The following is a 23,505-nucleotide window of genomic DNA, read 5'->3' on the forward strand; positions in this document are numbered from 1 at the left end:
TATTGATTCAGGTCAGATGCATGCAGAGCCTTACCTCTTATCTGTACAGGTCACATAAGGCCCTATGGGGTTTATATGTAGCAAAAACCTAAAAATGCAACTGGAAGAAAATACATGAGCAAGCACCCATGTGTAACAGTCCTAGGGCATGAAAACCTTTGTGCTGCCCTAAATATCCGTGAAATTATGGCTTGAAATGATGGTTGAATTTCCTTATAACCCAAACTTATTATGGAAAAAGGGTGATCTGAACAAAGGTTGGATCTGCAGGTCTATAGCATATAAACCTACAGTGACCATCAACTTTACAATTAGAGAATTTGTGTTCTTAATTTATCCCTAACTGTAAATGAAATATAGCTGTAGCTGTAGGTACCACAATAACTGGCCATATTTAACTGAATATATAAAAAGAAATGGTTTATTTCACACACACACACATATATTTGCTCGTCTTTATAATTGCTGGAAACTATATATACATAAAAATTATTTTCTTAATGGCTACTTAATGGGCCAAGGGACTAAGTATTTCTCTTTGCATTCTTGAATCAGTTAGGGTTTATGAGCAATTTATTGAGCGAATAAAAAACAAGTTCCAGGCCAAACTGTAAATGCGCCCAAGGCAGGACCCCCTGCTTGTTAAGCTGGGCTTGTGTGGTCAAGTACAGTTTGGACCGGCCTGATATCGCCCACCTTAGATGTAGCAAAGTGGAAGAAAGATCTGCTTGTTTGGTGACCTCAAGAAACAAGCAAATCATATAGTGCATGGCTAGCTTTAAACTATGACTTCATAACTGCTGCCTGGTTGCTAGGGCAAATAAGTTTAAGGGAGAAGGAAATGTAAAACTAAGTAAGCTTTATCAGAAAGGTCTATTTAAATTAGGGATGCACCGAATCCCGGATTCGGTTCGGTATTTAGGCCGAATCCAGCCTTTTTTTGATAGATTCGGTTTCCGGCCGAACCGGATCTTAATTAGCATATGCTAATTAGCATTCAGAAAGGGTTAACATTTAGGGGACTTTTTTTTAACCCTTCCCGATCCTAATTAGCATATGCTAATTAGGATTCGGTTCTGTATTCGGCAGAATCCATCAGGGTGGGTTTGGGGGTTCCGCAGAACGCAAAAAAGTGGGTTCGGTGCATCCCTTATTTAAATACAGTCATAAACACTATTGGCAATAAACTGCCTCAGTAGTCTTTCTTCTCCTATAAACAGCTTTCAAATCTCCTGCCCACCAAGGCCCTAGTGCAGACATGACCCAAAGGAGGCAGGCTGTCCTTAAAGTCTAATTGCCATAAGCCCAGGCCTTTGTTGTCTTCCCACAATCCTGGCCTGGCCTTGGGCACTTCATCCTACCAATGGGCTACTTAGATCAATGTTATTTTGTCCTCTCAATAACTTTGAACTATTTTTTCACTTCAATTTGAGACACTAGAAGTCCTGAGTTGGGTCACTGTGCCCTAATCTATGTTTTACTAAGTCAGAAAGAGCTTCTGCAAGCTCATTTTATGTTGCTTTTGTTGTTTTCTAACAACATCTTTAATCAAAAGTGTTATGTCACTTGGGTCACTGTAACTAAAGCATTCATAACTTCCACAAGATGCACATAATTGGTTGTATTCTGGCAAATGTGAATCCTAGTATACAATTTATGTCCAAAAGTTCATATTAGAGAAATTGTCAGTCTATAACATTGGTGTGCTTCATGCTTATGAGTCACAACATAAAATGGCATTATTAACATTATTATTACTGCATTCATCTAAGGGGTAAATAACTTGACTATGCTATTATTATACAATGAGAATTTTCAAAGAAAAACACATTATCTAGTAATTTTGTGAGTTCAAAATTAGCACAGTAAAACCAGATTGTTCCTAAAGTGACTATTCACGCTTTTTTCCTGGGCTGGTGATCTTTAAAAAAAAACCAAAACAAACCATGAGGGTTGCTACTGGCCAGGGATGTCACTTGGGATAGTGGAGCCAAATGTCCCCCTGTATATGCCCTTTATAATTATATTAATGTTTCCCCCAGTGTTGTAGATCCAGGGCCAATTCCATGTTTGCTATAAAGTGATTTTGTCTCATGATTGGAAGGGTAAGTAGTAATTAATTTTTTCTCATGTAGACTCAGTGACTGGGAGAAAAAAATAATGTTCTGATATTATCATTAAGTTATTAAAATACTGGAGAAGCAGCATTTTAAGTTTAACTTAAAATTATATTACACCTAGCAAGGTGTGTAGGTCATTTCATTTTAAAGTTTTGAACAACAAAGAAGGTTCCATTGTAAAATGACAGTAAAAAAACCTGCTTTTCATAGAATTTTTTGGAGGACATTTTTTATTTTAAAAATGCATAGAGAAAATGACTTACCCTTGACATAAAAATATAATTTGATGCTTACTGATGAAAAAACAGATAAGACAGCATGTGTACCCTTCCTTAGTAAGTCTCTTTCCTGTTCATAATGCCACCAACAAGCCATAATTACAGGCTGTCCCAATGGTTTATTATGACAAGTAACCAGTAACAATACTTATAATAGTTACATAATATTTTTTGGTACTTATTTTATAGTTAAGAGTCTACCAATATATGTAGCCCTTGAATGACAAAAGTAACCCAATGTAGGTTTTTAAAGTAATAAATTAAAAGACATTTTTTAAATGGGCAAAACCAAGTGGTAGAAAAAGGGAACAGTGCAGCCTTTGGAGATGTTGTTTGCATTCAGAAAAAGTACAGCAGAGGCTTTCTAAACAAGCTGTGTAATAGAGATAAGAGCAGTGTTCCAGAGCCAAGAACAAAAATCTAATTTAAATTAATTTAGACCAAAGTACACATTTTTTTTTTCTATCCATGTGAACTTAAAGCAGTTTCCAAGAATAAAATCATATGTACAGCTACTAAGAAGAACAGTATTGCATGAGTCAGCAGATCACTGATGTGCATGACATGTAAACAAACAGCTCATCTCCTCTAATTACAAGAGTACTAATTTAATCCGCATTTTTGCACATTATTACAGATAGGTTTAAAGGAAGGTGGTAGAATGAGCAGAGGTTTGACCCACATGTTTAAATAAACCTACTCATGCATTATATAAATGGACATTCAAACTGCATTGTCCAAATTTCAGTAGGCATGAAGGTGATGTAAACCCAGAAATAGAATTTGGCCTAATAAGAAAATATTATATAATACTGTTCAACTTTCCAATACCCTTTTATTACAAGTGTTTAACCAAGTTATTTGTAAATGTGGTTGTTAAACATCACTTATCAAAAATGGTGCTTAGTGATGTGATTTATGTCACATAGTTCACTGAAACTTATTATAAATATAATAGGGTACCCGCTGCTGTAAAATAAGAGGATATTATAAGTCACTTTACTGATTTACTAAGACACGATTTCGAATCCGAATTGGAAAAATTCCGATTGGAAACGAACATTTTGCGACTTTTTCGTATTTTTTGCGATTTTTTCGGCGTCTTTACGATTTTTGGGAAAAAACGCGAGTTTTTCGTAGCAATTACGAAAGTTGCGCAAAGTCGCGATTTTTTCGTAGCGTTAAAACTTGCGCGCAAAGTCGCGCCTTTTTCGTAGCGTTAAAACTTAAAAGGCGCGACTTTGCGCGCAAGTTTTAACGCTACGAAAAAATCGCGACTTTGCGCAACTTTCGTAATGGCTACGAAAAACTCGCGTTTTTGCGCAAAAATCATAAAGACGCCGAAAAAAACGCAAAATACCGATCATTACGAAAAAAAACAAATCGGACGCATTCGGCCCGTTTGTGGGTTAGTAAATGTGCCCCTTAGACTACAGCCTTGTACCTTTATACAGTCTTCTCTGCGACTTTATTTTATTTCCTGTTATTTATATCGCGCTGACACATTTCCACAGCACTTCAGAGATTATACAATTGTTCACATCAGTCCCTGCTTCAGAGGAGCTTACAATATCAGGTCCCTATCACATTCACACTCTCTATGGTCACTTTAGTCAGAAGCCAATTAACATGTCTCTATGTTTTTGGAGTGTGGGAGGGAACCGGAGTACCCGGAGGAAACCCACACAGACACAGAGAGAACATACAAACTCTTTGCAGATAGAGCCCTGCCTGGGATTGAACTCAGGCTTCTGCAAGGCACTGTGCTACCCATACTTCTAATATCCTTATATTTTACAATAAAGGGTATATTATTCCCTATATACTGTATACATAAACACATATGTATATACACACATCAAGTTATTTTTTGTATGATCACAAAGCCGTGATGAAATGATGTTCCCGAAGTAGATAAATATTGTGTCCAGCAGTTATTCTTTCAGGAAGGTGATTTTGGATAATCCTTTTTAGAAGAACCATAGTGCCAATTACAGAAAGCTGGACATGTGCACAAGACTCCTTTATACAGGTATTTTAGATCCTCTGCAGAAGCTGGGTGTAGTACATAAGCACATTGTCTAAAAGTTATCATTTCAGAAACAAATTACAAGTTCTAACCTCTTTAGGATTTAAAACAGTTAATTAAAACTAAAAGTCTTTGAAAACTGAAATCTGTTTTATGCAATTTACTATACACTTATTATTACACCAGCAGCAAATATTTCTAACAGCCCATTATTAGTTACAAGAGCCAATATGAAAGTCTTTAGGGTTTTATAACAGTGTTTTCAGATTCTTTGAGCTTCTCGCAGGCATAATCATCAGAGTCACAACGAATACTTGTGTCAGACAAAGTTACATAGACACCTCCATTTTTCACATTCACTTTATGGATCCTTTGTTTCACTCCTTTGGAAAACCATTTTTTTGTCCGCAGTGGATCTAGAGGATCTGTTCCCTGATACAGACCTTCACCAGTGGCTAAAGCAATTGTATAATTGTGCCATGGACAAATAACACAAGTCTGTCCAGCGATATCCTGCAAACGAACACAGAGAAGAATTTACGGATAAGCCATCTCCAAATTCCATGCAAAGGGAGGTGATTTAAGGCATTGTTTTTCAAGAAAAGGCTAAATTACTGCGGGGTACCAAAAGCTGGTCATCCCCTAGTGATTGTATGTACTTACCTGATACCCTGGCTGGTGCTCCTGTTAGCGTAAAACATGGCCGGGGGTTCTTCTCAGCAAGCATCATGGAACAATCATTATCCTGCTGAACCCAGTGGTGCTCGCTGAGGAGAACCCCGGGCCGGGGCAGTTTTCCACTAACAGGAGCACCAGCCTGGAATATCAGGTATGTAAATACAGTCAGCAGGGGGTGCATAACTTTTGGTACCCACCCCCCCAGTGATTTCATCTTTTCTTCTCCTTTAAATGGCTTGACACAGCGAACAATATAAAAACCAAAGTATTATCAACTTATGTGCACAGATATATCTTTAAAACTCTGTAACTATTGTCATTACATTGATCTCCTCATTGTATGAAATTACCTTCATTTTCATGATTTTGTACCCCTGTAATAGGAATGAAGCAGAACAGCTAAATTGTCCTAAAAATTGGTTCAATCGAACTAATCTAATACATTACAGAAAATTACAGCTCTAATTTGATTAAGTGATGATGCTCATGTTATAACCCACGCATGGAGCCCATATCATACTCAACTGGTTTCCTAGCAACCATTTTAATAGAAATATAGAGATACACAATAGGTTCCCAAATCACATGGTTATAGTGGACAGTTAGGGAGGAGAAATATTTTACAGATAAAATAAATAGATACAATGGTAGCAAAAACATATATAAAACACATGAACACAGTACTAGAACTGCTTGAGTGCCAAAAACTTGTCTATATCTGCCTTAGATCTTTAGACTCCTGACAAGAATGATTAAAGCAACACAGGGACAAGACATGTGGAACACAGCAACTGCAACAAACCTCATAAAACTCACTGCTGATTAGCTGATATGGATTACTGAACCAGGGAGCAAACTTTGCATGTGTTATTATACAACCCCCATTAGATTCTAGAGCTTTACATCCAAATTATATATAGTTAGCTGCCGTTGTGGCTGAAGTGCATTTGTTGTTTAAATGCATTTAGCTAAATGAAAATCACTGGTAAATAAAACACGCTCTTCCTAATTTTGTGTTTAGGATTATCATTAAAGAATGAAATAGTCATTGAGCCAAAAGCCGGTGTACAAGCATGTACTCAGCATTCAGCTCTATGTTTTTGGCTTGTGACCATAGATAATGTACATGGGCATTCCCCCAGCATATGGACAGAAAGATAAGAACACTTACGTAATTTCCCTCTACATGCACCACAATATCACCTTTACCATCACCCTCTCTAGGCACTCTCTAATCTCCTCTTCTAGACTGCTTGTTACAGGTTATAATGTAAGTCAACCACAAATGCATCAAACTGCCCTTAGTCATTAAAATATCCTTCATGAGCAAATAAAGTGTATAAAAGCAATAATCAGAAGTTTTATGATAAAACATTGACTTCACTCCAGGTATTCTCACTTAACATAAAACTTTACACACTTTACCGTTTGTTATAAATTAATAAAAACATTAAAGGGGCGGTTTACCCCTTTTCATACGTTATAGAATGTCCTATTCCTAGCAACTTTGCATCTGGTCCTCATTTATTTAGTTTTTTAGTTAATATTTGCCTTCCTCTTCTACTCTTATCAGCTTTTATTAGTGGAGGTCCCTGACCCCAGGAACCAAAAACACTATTTCTCTGCAAACTTAAAATGTTATTGTCATCAAAGCTTTGTATTCCTTATCTTTCTATGCAGGTCCCCTCCAATTCATATTCCGGTCTCTCTCATGCAAACCACTGCCCGGTTGCTAGGGTAAACAAGACCCTAGCAACCAGATAGCTGCTGAAATTCTAAACAGAAGGGTTGCTGAACAAAAAGCTAAATAATTGAGAAACCACAAATAAAGAATGAAAACCAATGGCAAATTGTCTCAGAATATGATTGCCTCCATCATGCTTAAAGTGAATTTAAAGGTGAACAACCCGTTTAAAGAGAAGCATGCTCATGTTCTGGTCTCTACAGGCTTTAGAATGCACTCTCTCTTTAGTCCACTCAGAAAATAGATGGAAAAAAGTGCCAAAGAACTGCTCCCTGCATGATAGTTATGTAACAAATGCAATGTGTGGTAGAAAATGTGATTTTACTGGCCTTTAGAGCACCCAGTAGCATATACAGAATGTGATGTGCATCTGCCTGGGCAGCATTTTAGTTGGGCTACAGCCCTGAGTAAGGTTGGGGTTACTTGCAGAAAAATGAATTTAATTTTAATTCCAATGATCGCTAACTTAGCCCATTTCTTGAATTGCATACAAGAGGAGAATGGAAGTTACTACAGCTACCTTTTAGCATAGATTCTGCTCTTCTAGGTAGGCATTGGCAGCAGTTATGAAGCTTCATTTTTAAAACCTAATTTCTTTTTTTTAAATCGTAAATAATAAAATAGAAAGCAACATTTTTGATGTACTACAGGTACGGGAGCTGTTATCCAGAATGCTGAGGACCTGGGGTTTTCCAGATAAGCAATCCATAAGTTGGATCTCCATAGCTTAAGCTTACTAAAAAATAATTTATATATTAAATAAACCCAATAGTATTGTTTGGCCTCCTGTAAGGATCTACTACATCTTAACTATATCTTAAAATGTGAAAATCTTTTTAAAATGAAGTCTATGGGAGATGGCCTTTCAGCAATTTGGAGCATTCTGGATAACAGGTTTCCAGATAATGGATCCCATCACTGTATTTGAAATCAATAAGCTTTATAAAGATGAACTAATCCTGAATCTGTACATACTTGCCTCTGTAACTGAGGTAACAAATAACATTGCTAAATAATCCAAATGAAGGCCCCCCCAACTGCATTAGGAAATAACTAGTAAGACTGTAATAGCCTATTTCTTCCAGAAAACATTTTATTATTGTGTAAAACTCACAGACCTCAATGTCTCCAAGATGTAATGGTCCTCCTGCATCTGTAAAAAATGAACAAAATAAGTTTTTTTTATTTGCTAACATTAACCAAGGGTGATTCAAGATGTAGTACACAATGTGCTTACGGTAACATCGAAGGTCCAAGGCATGGTATTGTCCTTCATGGTGAAATATGACAACTTCCCTGTCTTTCACTGTACCTCTGATTCTCTGAGAATCCTTAAAGTCTTCCTCCTTTGCCACAAAAACAGAGCCATCATCTTCTTCTACTGGGGCTGAACTAAGCCCAAGCCATTGGCCCATTCTCTCTAGATGAAAATAAAAAATAAAAATGTATATATCACATAAAATATACCAACAATATAGTAACAGCACACTAGCTTGTAGTTTACGGTAAAAAACAACATCTTGTTGTACAAGTGACCTTACCTTGCCACTGTTAGCAGGAAGCAGCAGTTCTAAGAAGGAAAGAGTGATATAGGCAGAGGGTATAACACAAGGCAGTTTTATAGGCAGAAACTTACCACTCCCAACTGATAAGAGGGGAAGGACTCCTAAATCTGCTTTCTCGCTTATCTGTTATCTCAGAGGCTAAACTGCTTTAACAATTCATTATGCTCGCTTTGAATAACAGTTGCATCACATACTCTTCAAAGAATAAAACTACAAAACTTGGACAGCATTTCATCTATATCTTAACAAAAGAGACCTGAACTGCAGTATGAGTTTAGAATAACAATCTGCAACTATCACTGCGCTAATGAAATACAGTGTTTTCCTGCAGGCAGAGAAACTTATTTTACTGGCCATGCTGCATGTTATGGCCGTCACCAGCCATTTAAGGCAATGGCATACAGCAAATGCGCTGACAGACATTTCTTATGCCTGGTGTGCCGTGACCTTAGACTATTTTTCATGAAGATACTGATTAATACAAGCCACAGAGAATCTCAGTGGTCTCCTTACTGGAGATCGGATGTAAAGATCTCAAGCCATGTTCTGGTATCTGGGTTATTTTAATATAAAATTGTGCTCTTGTTAATGGGAAATATACCAAATTTTCCATGGTCTATTAATCATCTTATCCAACATCCTATCACACAAAAAACATAATATTAAACTGATTACAACTGCCTAATAATCTTATAGAATCTATAGCAGTTTTCATGTGCCCTGCACTACTCTGAATTCTGTGATCTCTAAAATTGAGTTTAGGCACGTTTATCCTTAGGTCAGGTGGGTTAGGGTTGCAATTTGGCCAACCATTGAAGGTTCGAGTAGGGAAATACACTCTTCCTCTGCTCCCGAATGTGTGTGCAGAAGCAGCCTACAGAGCAGAAATACACGGGTGCAGATCCTACAATGGCAGGTTCGGATTATGGTTTTGAAGGTTAGGGTCGGGTGCGGGTTATGGTTTTGTAGGTTAGGGTCGGGTGAGGGTTATGGTTTTGCAGGTTAGGGTCAGGTGTGGGTTATGGTTTTGCAGGTTAGGGTCGGGTGTGGGTTATGGTTTTGTAGGTTAGGGTCGGGTGCCGGTTATGGTTTTGCAGGTTAGGGTCAGGTGTTGGTTATGGTTTTACAGGTTAGGGTTAGTTGTGGGTTATGGTTTTGCAGGTTAGGGTCGGGTGCGGGTTATGGTTTTGCAGGTTAGGGTCGGGTGCAGGTTATGGTTTTGCAGGTTAGGGTCGGGTTATGGTTTTGCAGGTTAGGGTCGGGTGCGGGTTATGGTTTTGCAGGTTATGGTCGGGTGCAGGTTATGGTTTTGCAGGTTAGGGTCGGGTGCGGGTTATGGTTTTGCAGTTTAGGGTCGGGTTATGGTTTTGCAGGTTAGGGTCGGGTGCGGGTTATGGTTTTGCAGGTTAGGGTCGGGTGCGGGTTATGGTTTTGCAGGTTAGGGTCAGGTGCGGGTTATGGTTTTGCAGGTTAGGGTTGGGTGCGGGTTATGGTTTTGCAGGTTAGGGTCAGGTGCGGGTTATGGTTTTGCAGGTTAGGGTCAGGTGCGGGTTATGGTTTTGCAGGTTAGGGTTGGGTGCGGGTTATGGTTTTGCAGGTTATGGTTTTGCAGGTAACTTGTAAGGGCATGGGCATCTGCAATACACTTGATACAATTGCACCAGTTGCAGTGCAATTGCAGATTTGCCAAAGATAACCCAACTGTGCATGAGCTTCATTGCAAATTGGATGCAGTTGCACTGAATATTTTCTCCTGGTGACATGTTTGTTGGTGTTCGGTGTGTGAGTGATGTGTGCACTTTGGTCCGGAGGAGCTGGCAGCTCCAGGGTTTCACTTAAGTCAATAGTTGCAGTAGGAATTGATTCGGGAAGGAAGACAGGAAGGATTGAGTAGTGCTGAGCCAAACTATATGGAAGTACAAGGAGCACATTTTGATGCAAGTACCTTTAATAAAAGTGGCGTAGAAAAAACTTTTTCTCTTGGGCACTAAACAAGGGGAAGGGGGGGGGGGCAGTATTTGAGGCCCTTTCTGACTCACTGAATATTGCCAAATATCCAGGTTTTAAGAGTCTTGGCAATCTGCCCTACTGGGACGCTGTTTGACATTACAGCACAGTTAACACTTTTGAAAATAAACATAACAATGGTGGTATAATGTTGTAGGGGTCATTAACTTAATCATAAGACAGGCAGTAAAATGCAGTTGTAAACCTGCTGGTAAATGTATAAGTACAGTAGTGTCCCCTGCAGAGGAATCAACCCTGCAAGTCAGCTGGCGGAAAAGAACCAGTAATGATTTGGGCGTGGGGGAAGGGCACGATACAGGGGTAGGCAGACGTAAGAGCTACATGTCTAGCTTGTTTCCTGTAAGCATAGGAATCTATTTATTATGGTAGAACAAAATGCTCTGTGGAACAGTAGGGGATAATACCACCTGCAACCTGCTCACTTTTCATTCCAGAGCTCCTCATCCTCATGTTCTCACTTCCTACTTCCTGTCTGGGAGGAGTCCTGTTCCACAGCCCCGACTGGAGGCAGCACAATGATGACCTCACAGTGCAGGGCTACCAGGTTGGTGTTTTTTTTTTGCCAAATTGGGCTACTAATTTAAAACCCGGGTGAGTTTCAAAAATACAACCCAGCCAAGGTACAGGTTTGGGCTACTTTTGGAGACTTGGCAGGTTTGTACATGGAAAACTAGCCAACTTTTTTTTACCTAATGAACCTGGCATGCATTTCCCAGTGCATGTTGGGTAATGTAATTTGTATTTAACAATAAGCCTACACGAAAGGTTAATGTAAAACTACATTACCCAGCATACAATGGGCCTGGCATAGAAAGAAGCTCCCTTTTCTACTCTGCTTTGCTGCTGTTTCTAAATCTCTCAGTCACCATGTGTCTGCATTACAACCCCCTTCCTGCTCTTTCTGGTATGAGATTGTACCACTATACATACATTTACATACATACATACACTATTTTGGACTGTGATGTGGGGGCTATTTGTTACTTTCTGCAGGTGATCCTGTAACTCCTGATCTCTTAGCGTTTATAAGAGTTATAGTTAAACACACCCATGTGTATACCATGTCTGGGGTTAGTGAAATACTCCAAATTAACTTCTCTTGAGACATACCTCCCAACATGTGACTTCTATTATTTAGATTTTTTCACTGTGGTTATTGTGCTATTTATGGGCTACTTTTGAAGTGGTGTTTGGCTGGTTTTGGGACTGGCTTTGTCTGGGTTTGGCAATTAGACATGGCAACCCTTGTATGTAGGGCAGTTGTGGGAGCAGTGAGTCTACTTTTGGTTTCATAGTAATTATGCTTGTTGGTCACTACATAATTTATTTTTATAGAGATTCCTGCCCGCCCCCACTCTTCTACAGCATGTATTATTAGCAGTCCCCTTGCAGTTTTTATACATACGTAAGAGTTTGTGTATTACAGGTATTCACGAACAAACTAAAAGGAGGTAGAAAGCGTTTGTGATTTGGCTTTTCTAAAGTACTGGCTTTGCCCTGTTTAAGCATTTCTTAGCCGATATTGAGCATAGTTAGTACCATGGGATCCTTCTAACAAGGGATGTACGTTATTGTTATGCAGCTTTGGCTATTCTGCTTTGTAGAGTAAATGTGTGCAGAAAACACTAAGCAGGATTGTGTATATACACACACTCTGTACTGTGGTTGAACCAGAAGTTATAGGACCCTGGGTTTACTCGGATGGGTTGAACTTGATGGACAATGGTCTTTTTTCAACCCTATGTAACTATGTAACTCTATGTTGGTTTCCTGTGGGTACTCCAGTGTCTTCCCACACATCAAAAAAATACAGGCAGGTTAATTGACTGCTGTAGTGTGTGTGTGAATGTCATAGCACCTTTACATTGTAAACTCCACTGGGACAGGGACCAGTGTAAATGATGTATAGATTTGATAGATACTGATTTGATAGATTTAAACTATAATGTTCTCAAATACAAGTAAAACTAATAAAGAGGAACAAAGCTTTAAAATATGCAGTTGGACTATTACTAATATTGTGAATTGTCAGCACTGCTTGTGTGACCCCAGCCTCATTTTTACTTTACCTGTCATTTTTTACATTTAATTCTACATTTATTCTGTTTTATTCCTTATTTTCTGTCCTGTCTCCACCCTAAAATTTGAGACGCTTTGTCATATCTACACCATAAAATTATACAGTTACTCCAAGCATAAAGGGGCACAGTGTTAGAAAGTCTCCCCGTGATATTAGATACCAGCCATGGAGAAGGCCATATATAATACAATAAATGTAACATTTGAGAGCCAACTGATTTTGCCTCTATATTTACATAAACTGCTAGTGTTTTTTTAAGCACATTTATGCTTTTTCATTTCAGGGGCATTTCCTAGGGGAATTTCTTATATTACTTGGAAAACCATAACAAATAACATTTTTTAAGGGGCTGACCTAAGGTTGCTAAATCAGCATTGGGAGTTTTGTGTAATTCTACTTTTGTAAAAAGATACATAACTCTAAATACTTAAAACTGTTTAAATACCAAACCTTTTAAATTATTATTGGTGTTTGCTATGTATAAGTGAGGAGGATGAGGCCCAGCTATTATAGCATTGGTTCTCAACTTTCCTAATGCTGCAACCCTTTAATACAGTTCCTCATGTTGTGGTGACCCCCAACCATAAAATTATTCCTAAGACCATCGGAAATGTGTTTTCCGATGGTCTTAGGCGACCCCCAAAGGGGTCCTGACCCACAGGTTGAGAACCACTGTATTATAGCAAATGGAAATGGAATATCTTTAAAATGTTGCTTAACAAGTATACATATCGGTATATTCCCCTTGTAAACAAGGAACAACATTGCAAGCCAAACCTTCATGGTTGGTTAAAAGTGTTAGGGGCTGATTTACTAATCCACGAATCCGAATCCCGAATGGGAAAAAATCTGATTGGAAATGAACATTTTGCGATTTTTTTTCGTCACCGTTGCGACTTTTTCATAGCCATTATGACTTTCGTGAATTGTCGCAACTTTTTCATAGCCATTATGACTTTCGTGAATTGTCGCGACTTTTGCATAGCCATTACGACTTTTGCGAATTGTCGCAAAATACTGATCATTACGAAAAAAACGCATTCGGACGCTTTTCGGACGTTCGTGGATTAGTAAATGTGCCCCTTAGTGTTGAGTTTGTTAAGAAACAACATGCTTTTAAAGTATTCAAGTTAGATGGGACAGCTGAAACCTTCATCAGGTACAAGGAAGCCAATAAAGCATGTAAAGAGGCTATCATGCAAGCTAAAATATGGAAATGGAAAAGGTTATATCAGCAGGGAGTAAAAGGAGTCCAAAAGGGAGCGGGACCCTTATTTTCACAGTGGGATCAGCTGGCATGGGTCTTTCCAGAGGGAATTCAAGAGAGACTTGAACATGTAAAGGTAAACAAAGGTTCAGGGCCGGATGGTGTTCATTCCAGGGTATTAAACAAGCTTAGTTTTGTGATTGCCAAACCTCTTCATTTAATTTTTCAGGATCCATTGAGGTCGGGTATGGTGCTGACAGACTGGCCTATTGTTAATGGGTTGCTGTTATTCAAAAAGGATCCCGTTCTCAGACTGAAAACTATATATAAAATCAATGGTAGGAAAGCTTTTTGAAGGTGTAATAAGGGATAAGATATTTAATACATTACAAATCACAATAATGTGAGTTTGTGCCAGCATGGTTTTATGCATAAGGGTAAGAACCCACGGAGCAGTTCAGTCTCCTGCGATAGATCTCTGCTGTCTTTCCACCGGCGATGCTTATTGTTGCCAGTATAAAGCCATTTTGAAGTGATTAGTTGCTCTTTTTCTTGTTTTCCGAAGTCGCACAAAGCTGCCTGCTGGAGGAAACTTTGCACGACTTTGGATTACCGGCACCCCACTAGGTAATATCTTGCCACCAGGTTTGGTCTCTACAGTGAGCACTGGTTATGGCCAAACTTGGTTATCTTTTAAAGGTACTTATAGGTGTGGGGCTTTATCGTGTCAAACCTTAATGTGGGAACTGAATTTAGCTCTAATGTTACAGGTTTGACTTACCAGAACATGTTGTGACTGCAAAACCAAATGTGTGATTTATTTTTTAGAATGTAAATGGTGTTCAAAACAATATGTAGGATATGCCACCCATTGCTCATGTGTCAGAGTGAAAGACTACATTGATGTAATAGAAAAAGGTGATGGCAGGTCCCCCATAGGGAGATATTTTAAAATATGTTCTACAAAAGGAATAGGTGACTTTAGTTTGAAAACCATCACAAGTACTAATTCCATTAAGAAAGGGAGATTTTATGCACCCCCTTAATTTATGGGAAGTTTATTTAATCCCTTAAAAGGTTAAAATCCAATACAAGATATGATATTAATTATCTTTATTGATATCAGTGTCTTAATAGCAATTTAAGATTATACTTAACAAGATTTTTTATATTTATATGGAAAGGTCAGTCTAGAAATAATGCACATGAAAATGTATATTTCTTAATCCTTGTTTTTATCCTGAAGTGAGGTTTTTAACAAATAAAAAAAAAACTTTTATTTTATTGATTGTTGGAAGAGAAATTGTACTGATTTGTAACCACCAGAGGTCTCTGTAGTGTTGGCTATTTAAACTTCATTGTTATAAGCCTATGGTTAAGGGTTAACAAAGCCAAATAGCGCCAGGCTTGTGTTCTGGTGTGAAAGCTCTGAATAAAGAAGCTGTTCCTTAAGATCCGGAATGCAGTCCTCTCCCCTTTAGGATGATTGATTGCTGCTGGGGGGAGAGCTTCTGATTGAAAACCAGTGAGACTGAGAAGAGCAGTGCTGCATCTGAGGAACAGGAGTATTAAGCTGCTTTGGGTGAGTTTGAGTGACTTTTTCAGTTGTTGAGTACCGGAGCAACAGGCACTGGCTGGAGATGGATGAGCTTTTGCTTTATGGAATGAGTTCCACCGAGCTCAACACCTCAGTGACTGAGAGCGGTCTGCCGCCAAAACGTGCTCCCAGCAGCAGCTCCTCAGTACAGCAGAGCCAGGCTGCGGAGTCCCCTCTCTACAACAGGCAGCTGCGATTAATCACAATGAGTGTTATCTTTGCTGTGGCACTGGTGGGCAATGTAGTTGTCCTGTACAAAATCTGCAGTGGCAAGGACAAGAAAAGGAAGATTAACTTCCTCATCACACAGCTGGCTCTGGCAGACCTCTATGTGTCAGTAATGTCTCTGCTGTCTCAAATAGTCTGGGAGCTGCTGGAGGATGAGTGGCTGGTGGGCGATTTAGGCTGCAGGATCTTTAAAGTATTCCAAGTTTCAGGGTTGATGGCATCTTCAAATATAATTGCTATAGTGGCCCTGGAGCGGCACCATGTTATTATGAACCCCCTAAGCACTCCTCTGCCAACTCGATCAATGGCAGCTTTTGGATGGATGTTTGCATTTCTCTTGTCTGTGCCCCAGGCTTTTGTGTTCAAAGCTGCTTACACTGGGCAGGGCAACAGGTGTCTCAACATCTTCGGACAGTTGCCCAAGTGGCACCTGCAGGTGTACATAATCTACTGTTCGCTCATAGTTTTCATCTTGCCTTTCTGCATCCTGTGTGTTGCATACACTCGCATTCTTTGGGTCATTTGGAAAAGGGGCAAAGCCTGCAAGACCTCCAGGCACCACAACGGAATGTGCAAAGTCCAAGAAAATCATACAGAATTTAAGCGGCGATCGCTGAGGCTGACAGCTACAAACAGCTGCATTCCCAGAGCCAAGCTGAAGACCCTTAAGATGACTTTGGTCATCATCATTCTGTTCATAGTGTGCGGACTCCCTTACTTCATTGTGGAATTAAAGGTGGCATTTGCAACCATTACTGGGCTAGATGAGAAGGTCATGGCAGTGTTGGGCATCTTTGTAGTCACTAACAGTGCAGTTAACCCTTATGTCTATCTGTTCTTCAAAACCAACAACATGTTTCTGAGAAGGTTAGAAAAAAAAGTGTGCTTCTCCTGCTGCCTAAAGGAGCACAGAGAGATCACCTTCTGCAGGGAGCTCTCACCTCCCCACTCACCGCCCCCAAAGAAAGAGCCCCCCAGCACCAGCACATCGGAGATGGATGTATCTTCTGCCCAGCGACGATCCTTGTCCCATGAGCATCCTGAGGCACAGGGAGAAAAGGGCACTGATTCCATATGTGAGAGCCGTATGTAAGGGACTGGCAATTGCCCAAACCTGCACTGCACTTCTATGCACAAATGTGATCTAGTTCCCTCGGCTTTACTCTGCAGGCTGCCCTGAGAATTTCTTTGCTACATATTCAGCCTTATCACTTTGCTTTCCCACCAATCCCTGCACCTTTCCTTTATTACAATCTACTCAAATACACATACCACCTGTCTACTCACCCACAAGTCCCTGCACCCTACTCTCCCTATACATTCGTCTGTTCTCTCACATATCACTGAAATCGTCTGTCCCTATACATCCTATTTTCTCCTCTCTCAGATCGCTGAAACTTTCTCTCTACAGACTACTACTGATCTACACATCTTACTCTATCACACAGAACCTGAACCTATTTTCTCTACAGACTGCTGGAATTCACATTCCCTTGCTCTGCCCTTTCACAGATCTTTGCACTATTCTCTCCCTACAGGCTACGGACCTGCACATTTCACTTGTTTCCTCTCCCTCAAGCCCCTTCATTCTTCCTTACATACACAATTCTCTTTTTTGCTCTCACTCAGGTCCATGAACTCTTCATTTAGGCTACTACTGATCTACACTTCCCCATCTCTTTTGTCTCACAGATCTATGCACTCTTCTTTCCCTGTCACACTTTCTCTCACTTTCTAAAATGCCCTTAGAGCCATCCTTCCCTCCACATTCTTATTCTTTGCCCTCACAGATCCCCACACCCTTCTCTCTCCCTATGGTTTACACATTCCCTTTCTATCCCCCCCCCCCCCAGATTAAGTTGATGATAATGCTCATACTACACAACTACTTTACTTTGCCATTTATAGTATACATGACTCATGCAATAAACTGTACCTTGTAGTATACTGCTAGAGAAACTATACATAAAAGCAACAGATTGTCAGTCTATAATGTATTTTATGTATGTATTTCCTCAAGGGTCATTTACTTAACTCACCTGATATTTTTGAAGAAGAAAAGCCCCGTTTTTTTAATTTACAGTGTGTATGCCACCTGCTACTACTCAAGAGATACATTTGGTGGTGGTACTGGCTCTATGATCTTGAGCCCCCAGTATACTATTTAATTAGATGCTATGTTAGCAGATAGCATTACCCCTGTAATTTGGTGTGCAAACAATAACAGAACAGGATACTGACAAGTGACAGCTTATGTGACATTGATAGCTTTTTGAGTGGAAGTTTTTGTGTAGTACAATCTGTTGTTGCTTTGCACTCTTTATTGTATTGTGTGTTTCACTGATAGATGTTGCAAAGGGACACACAGCAAGAGGCTACCATTGATGTATATTGTACTTTTTTGTGACAGTGACATTTCTTAGTAATGTAGATTATAGAGTACAGTAGAGAGATGAACGCTGTGACTCCCCACCTGCTGCTAGAATGATTATAGAAGGATGCAACAGTGAGATGGAGCTTTGAGATTTATTATCTTTTACATGACCAAATCAATAGACTCACAAAGGATCATGAAGTCACTAAGGCAAGTAAAGCTAGTAGTCACAGTATTTTCAAAGTTTGTACAATCATTATATAATAGAAAAAGACTTAATGGGTCATTTACAACTTTGCAGGGTATAACATGCAAAAACGTGCAATCTGTAATTTTTAGCACTTTGTATTTTGCTTTTTTCCCTTGGGGATGTTCCACAGGTCTCTGTGGTCTTTTGTAGTGCAGAAACCTGTGGCCAGCCTCATGAACAAAGTGCTGCCTCTCATTGGCTGCCTTGTATTCAAGGGGGCAGGAGGTGGGATGCACATAGGCAACCCCTGCCTGCCCCCTAGCTTGGATTTCACTCAGATGCACAAGTTATGGAGTGGCTGAGGTTACTATGGGGCCTTGGGCTCTCCTGCACTGTACTCTAAATTCATGTAGGATTTTTTATCCTGTGGAAGATGCAGAGCACAGCCAATTCCCAGGCAGAAGTACTCCATGCATGAGTGCTGAGGGCAAGGGCACACCAAGCAGACTGACCACTTTCCTCCACAGGTGGTTTTTACAGACGCAGAGGAAAGTAGATCCACTCTTAAGCGCACACCTCTGTAGCTCCATTGACAGGCCAGGCGTCGGCCAGTGTGGAGCTACACATAGCACAAATCAGCATAAGAACACAGTATATTTATCAAGCTGTGTAAAAAGTGGAGTGAAACATTACTGGTGATGTTGCCCAGGGCAACCAATGAGCAATTAGATTTCAACAGTTAGAAAATGAAAGCAAAGCATCTGATTGGCTGCTATGAGCAACATCACTGGTGATGTTTTACTCCCCTTTTTACACTGCATGATAAATATACCCCACATAGGCTGAGTCTGGGCCTGTTGATTGAGCTACAAGGGTGTGTGTGCTTAAGAGCAGATCCACTTTCCTCCATGTCTATAAAAACGAATGCAGAGGAAAACAGTTAATCCTTTGCAATTATTTTCCCATTCAAAAGAATATTAAACACACTGCCTGTGGCAGATACTGGTACAACTGGAATTGCAGTAAGTGAAGAGGACGAGCAGCTTCTATTGTATTTGTCATGTGCTGATTTACCATGTAACTGCTGTCAAGATGAACTGTAATGCTATTGGTGAATTGCCTTGCTTACCTGGCCTGCTTTGCTCATTTGATGCTCAGCAGCCCTGTTCTCTCTGTTACAGGTACTAGAAACTAATCAAAGGTATTCAACCCATGCTGACCCGAACCCAACCTGTGCCCAACCTGACCTGCTGAGCCCATTTTCAGTGTGCCAGGCCCAAATATTTTAGGGAGCCTGGTATGCACCTGCAGGCCACTGACCCCAAATGATACCCAGACCTAACCACTCCAGGCCTGTGCCTCCACCCACCTGCCTCAAATGAAACGATGTGGAATGTGTGTAGATTGAAGTGTAGCAGCAATCCGTTTACAGTATAGGTATGGTTAGGGCAGGGTGTGGAAGCTCAGATGCAACTAGTGATGATCTGCACATCATTTTTGAACTAGAGAATGCTAACCTGCAGGGAGGTGCAGCTTCATACAGTGCACCCACATAAGTACTTCACCCCAATTCCTTAAACACACACATTAATACTTTCAGCACAAAATTATCCATTTCTAATTTTAAACACAAAGACATGTTAGCTAATTTTGAGCCCTAGATCAGTACTGTGCAATTGGAAACCTTCCATATTTTGTCAAATAAGATTTTGCCTATTAGATTTTGTTGAGCTACACCTTCAAGAACTCTGGATACTGGGAGCTCTAGTACAACAACAACTGGACAGTTAGAACTTGACAACACATGCCCTAGGATAAGTGTTTTGGTGTTTGCTTTGTTTGTTTGTATAGGACAGTTAGACACTGTCAGGTTGCTTGGTGTTTTGGTACATAATGAAATCCCAAAATTGGGGCCGTTATACTGTCTTTTATATTTGGAGTCAATGTTAAAAATACACAATAACACTCTGTATGTTTGGTATTAATATAACTGGATTGTATGTGTAAGTTTCATTGTTTATGGATTGTTTCATAGAGCTGTGAATTCTTTTTGTGCCAATGTATGTTGCAATTTTTGAGAAATAAAGTATCAAGTTGTTGCTTGATAATTTTGTCAATAAAAATCAAGCTTGGATATCCAGTCTGTTGTCTCACAGCATTTTCATTTGCTGAACTGCATCACCAGCTGGATGGGCTACAGGATTAGGTAAATTCAGGGTAAACTTGAGGTAAATTGAACTCACACTATTATATAGAAGTCAGTTAAAGTGTTGTAACTATAGAGGCAGCACAAGTGTTGTGGGTAAACTGCAATTTGCCCCGGGGGTTTGAGATCAGGAATATTTTTTGGAGGGAGGTGGTTAAACTACTGTCGTTTTTATACAATATGATATGCTCTTTAACCAAGAGGCCACTAATCAGGCTAGGGTATACAAGGAAAACTCTTTTTCCAGCCCACCTCCAAAATTGGCTGGGCAAGTTTAAAACTATTATTTGCACAAGGACTGCATCAATGAGCTGATGCAGTGCTCATGCTACTGGGCTGCATTTATATTATTTTTAGCCAACAAGTTGGGCATATTGGGGAAAGATCTCCTGCCCCCAGGTAAAGCCGACCATATATGGCCCCTACAGATGAGTTGGCAGTTTGTTTGTTTTTTATGTATAGACATTCATCAAATTCCTACCTGACAGGTAAGGCTGGAAATTGGGCAGAAATATATCAGGCATATTTGAAAATCACAATTTATCCACAGGAAAATGCAACAAGTACTCAAAATGCAAATGTAGAGCAATTTGCAGAGCATGCACCCCTCTGGAGATTACCCTGAGTAGTAACAAAGTCCTAAGGGTTTCTTCCTTTAGTTGTTCTGGATCCCATACAGCAGACCAGGATCAGGGAGAATAAACTATACCTAATACCCTTGTCATTACAGCAGTCCCTTCACTAAGGCAGCAGAGCCTGTAAAGGAGAATACTCCCAGCTACAGTATCTCTCCTGGTTGAAGTCAGAAAGCTTTTTCTAGCTGACATTCCTAGAAAGTGCTATTACATACATCTATCCTGCACTGGCTAATCCTCATTCATGGTGCCCGACTTTTTATAGGGCAATGGTTTCCCTTAGGGCCGAACACTTCTGGTCTGTGTGGATCCCAGGATTCCTGGAGCACATCCAGCCAGATCAACTGCTGAAGGCCAAGAAAAAATTCAGCCCTCTACTTAACACTATATTATAGTGTGCAGAAAGTGGTCATAAGGCATATGGCCAATAACACATAATATGCTAAATACCAAAATAGATACATGGGCATCTGCTTAGTAATAGTGAAATAAGAAAATGTAGCATTTTAAAGCTATAGGGATTATTAACCCTATAGGCCCCTACATATTAAATAGATCTAATGGCAAAAGGGGCATGAATTATTGGGCATGAAGGGAGCCTGGCCTGTACACTAAGGTATGTGGGACGACACCTGTACAAATGGTGGAAAAATTACAAAAGGAATATTATTTTACTCTGGAGTACTAACTTGTAGCAACTTACAGTGAGACTGTCAAAATGGTGAGGGTGAGCCAGGAGCTATATATTACAGTATATATGCCTACCCCCCAGCGGTTTTAGATGAAGGCAAGCACTCCCATTGATAACCGTGAATAATTAATATGCATAGCGATGTGATATGAAATAAATTATTCACAGTTATCAGTGGCAATGATGGTACATTGGTATTATTTCTCTCTCCGTTTTGCTAACTATAGAGGGAAATAGGAGTCAAGTCAAGAAAGGCCCTATTCTAAATGACTGTGTAAATGCTGATTCCGGCGCACTTTCATTTTGTAAATATTAAAATTCTTTCACTTAATTGAATACTTGGTGGGAAATTGCAAGTTTTAAAAAGTACATACATCTAAAAAAACACGTGTATTAAGAAAATCCCCTACCTCTCTCAGTGAGAATAAGCCTTTCATGTCACATTGGCCTCATTATGGCTAATGGTGTTGATAGAAGAGGAAATATCTATATATAGAACCTGTTAAGATCTTTTCCTCTGATTGTAGTAATCAACTAGAGTTCAACTGTCTCAATGAGGCATTACAGAAAAAGATGGAAGAACTGGAGACAGATTATAGAAAAAAAACAGTATTTTTTCACATATGAAACACATAAAGTTTCCAGTGACTTTAGATGTATTGATCCCTCCTGTTCTCACATTTATGCTGATAGACCCGCTAGTACAACAAATCACGTGGAGATTTTGATTCCTCTGATGAATTTGGTTCTGATTCTTGTCTTTTTGTCCATCTAAAAATGTTTTTGAAACTTTGTAGATGTGAAAGGGGAACTTGAAATTTAAATTTAGTAAAACTTTGAATCTAAATTTAATATAAGCTTTCTCTCATGGAACTTAGACTCTTTCTAAATATAATCTAAATATTAAATATAATCACTAATACTTAATATAATCAATTGAAAATGCTATACTGTTCCTTCTCAGCAATCTATCTTCATTCTCTCTTTATTTAAAAGTCAGGGTAAGACTTTGACAGGTAGGTCTCATATATCTTTTGGGGGGGGGGGGCTCCCTTTCTTAGCAAATATGTTAAATCTAAATCAAATAATTGACTCCAACACACACAAAATCTGACCTTAAAAGGAAAAAGAAAGGCATAATTGCTTGGTTGCCAAGAGCTTTTTTTGCTCACCAACCCCTTGGCCATTGCTCCCAGTGGCCTCAAAGCTGGTGCTTATTTTTGAATTCCTGGCTGGGAGGCAAGTTTTGGTTGCATAAAAACCATGTGTACTGCCAAACAGAGCATCATGTAGGCTGCCCGTCCACATAGGAACTACAAAATAGCCAATCATAGCTCTTATTTGGCACCCCTGAAACTTTTTTCATGTTTGTGTTGCTCCCCAACTCTTTTTCCATTTGAATGTAGCTTACGGGTTGTTTCTATATATATATTGTTCCTATTTAAATGTAAATATTCCATGCACAGACAGTGCATGTATTACTTTATATAGTAACATAGTAAGTTAGGTTGAAAAAAGACATATGTCCATCGCGTTCAACCATAATGCCTATATATAACCTGCCTAAATTCTATTTGATACAGAAGAAGGCAAAAAACACCATCTGAAGCCTCTCTAATTTGCCGCAGAGGGGAAAAAATTCCTTCTTGACTCCAAGATGGCAATCGGACCAGTCCCTGGATCAACTTGTACTAAGAGCTATCTCCCATAACCCTGTATTCCCTCACTTGCTAAGAATCCATCCAGCCCCTTCTTAAAGTTATATAATGTATCAGCCAGTACGACTGGTTCAGGGAGGGAATTCCAGAACTTCACAGCTCTCACTGTAAAAAATCCGAATATTTAAACGGAACCT

The 23,505-nt window shown here is 39.5% G+C and overlaps 2 protein-coding genes across 4 annotated transcripts; one reads left to right on the top strand and one right to left on the bottom strand.

The window, feature by feature from the left end:
- Nucleotides 1-4,406: 4,406 nt before the first annotated feature.
- On the bottom strand, nt 4,407-10,971 carry rfesd (Rieske (Fe-S) domain containing). Of its 3 annotated transcripts, none has more exons than XM_002933425.5 (4): nt 10,865-10,971; nt 8,087-8,269; nt 7,968-8,002; nt 4,407-4,940 (listed from the first exon to the last, which is right to left on the bottom strand). In XM_002933425.5, exons 1-4 carry the CDS (start codon nt 10,890-10,892, stop codon nt 4,668-4,670), a joined length of 519 nt encoding a protein of 172 aa, XP_002933471.2. In that variant the 5' UTR covers nt 10,893-10,971; the 3' UTR covers nt 4,407-4,667. The 3 variants fall into 3 exon arrangements, with proteins under 3 accessions (XP_002933471.2, XP_004910533.2, XP_002933472.1); XM_004910476.4 differs by having other exon boundaries at nt 10,850-10,936; XM_002933426.5 differs by lacking the exon at nt 10,865-10,971 and adding an exon at nt 8,391-8,425.
- A 3,185-nt stretch (nt 10,972-14,156) lies between these two features.
- Nucleotides 14,157-18,834, top strand: gpr150 (G protein-coupled receptor 150). The gene has a single exon (XM_004910478.4). The coding sequence runs from the start codon at nt 15,370-15,372 to the stop codon at nt 16,645-16,647; it is 1,278 nt and encodes a 425-aa protein (XP_004910535.2). The 5' UTR covers nt 14,157-15,369; the 3' UTR covers nt 16,648-18,834.
- Nucleotides 18,835-23,505: the final 4,671 nt, after the last annotated feature.

Source organism: Xenopus tropicalis, chromosome 1 (assembly GCF_000004195.4).
Source record: "Xenopus tropicalis strain Nigerian chromosome 1, UCB_Xtro_10.0, whole genome shotgun sequence".
Lineage (NCBI taxonomy): Eukaryota > Metazoa > Chordata > Amphibia > Anura > Pipidae > Xenopus > Xenopus tropicalis.

Bases quoted from the DNA above. Each gene is read 5' to 3' on its own strand.
- gpr150 (XM_004910478.4), top strand. From the start codon at position 15,370: ATGGATGAGCTTTTGCTTTATGGAATGAGTTCCACCGAGCTCAACACC.
- rfesd (XM_004910476.4), bottom strand. From the start codon at position 10,892: ATGAGGATGAGGAGCTCTGGAATGAAAAGTGAGCAGGTTGCAG. The intron at 8,003-8,086 runs GTAAGCACATTG...CATTTTTTACAG, and splicing joins CTTGGACCTTCGATGTTACC to ATGCAGGAGGACCATTACAT. The intron at 4,941-7,967 runs GTCTGTGAGTTT...GTTCGTTTGCAG, and splicing joins TACATCTTGGAGACATTGAG to GATATCGCTGGACAGACTTG.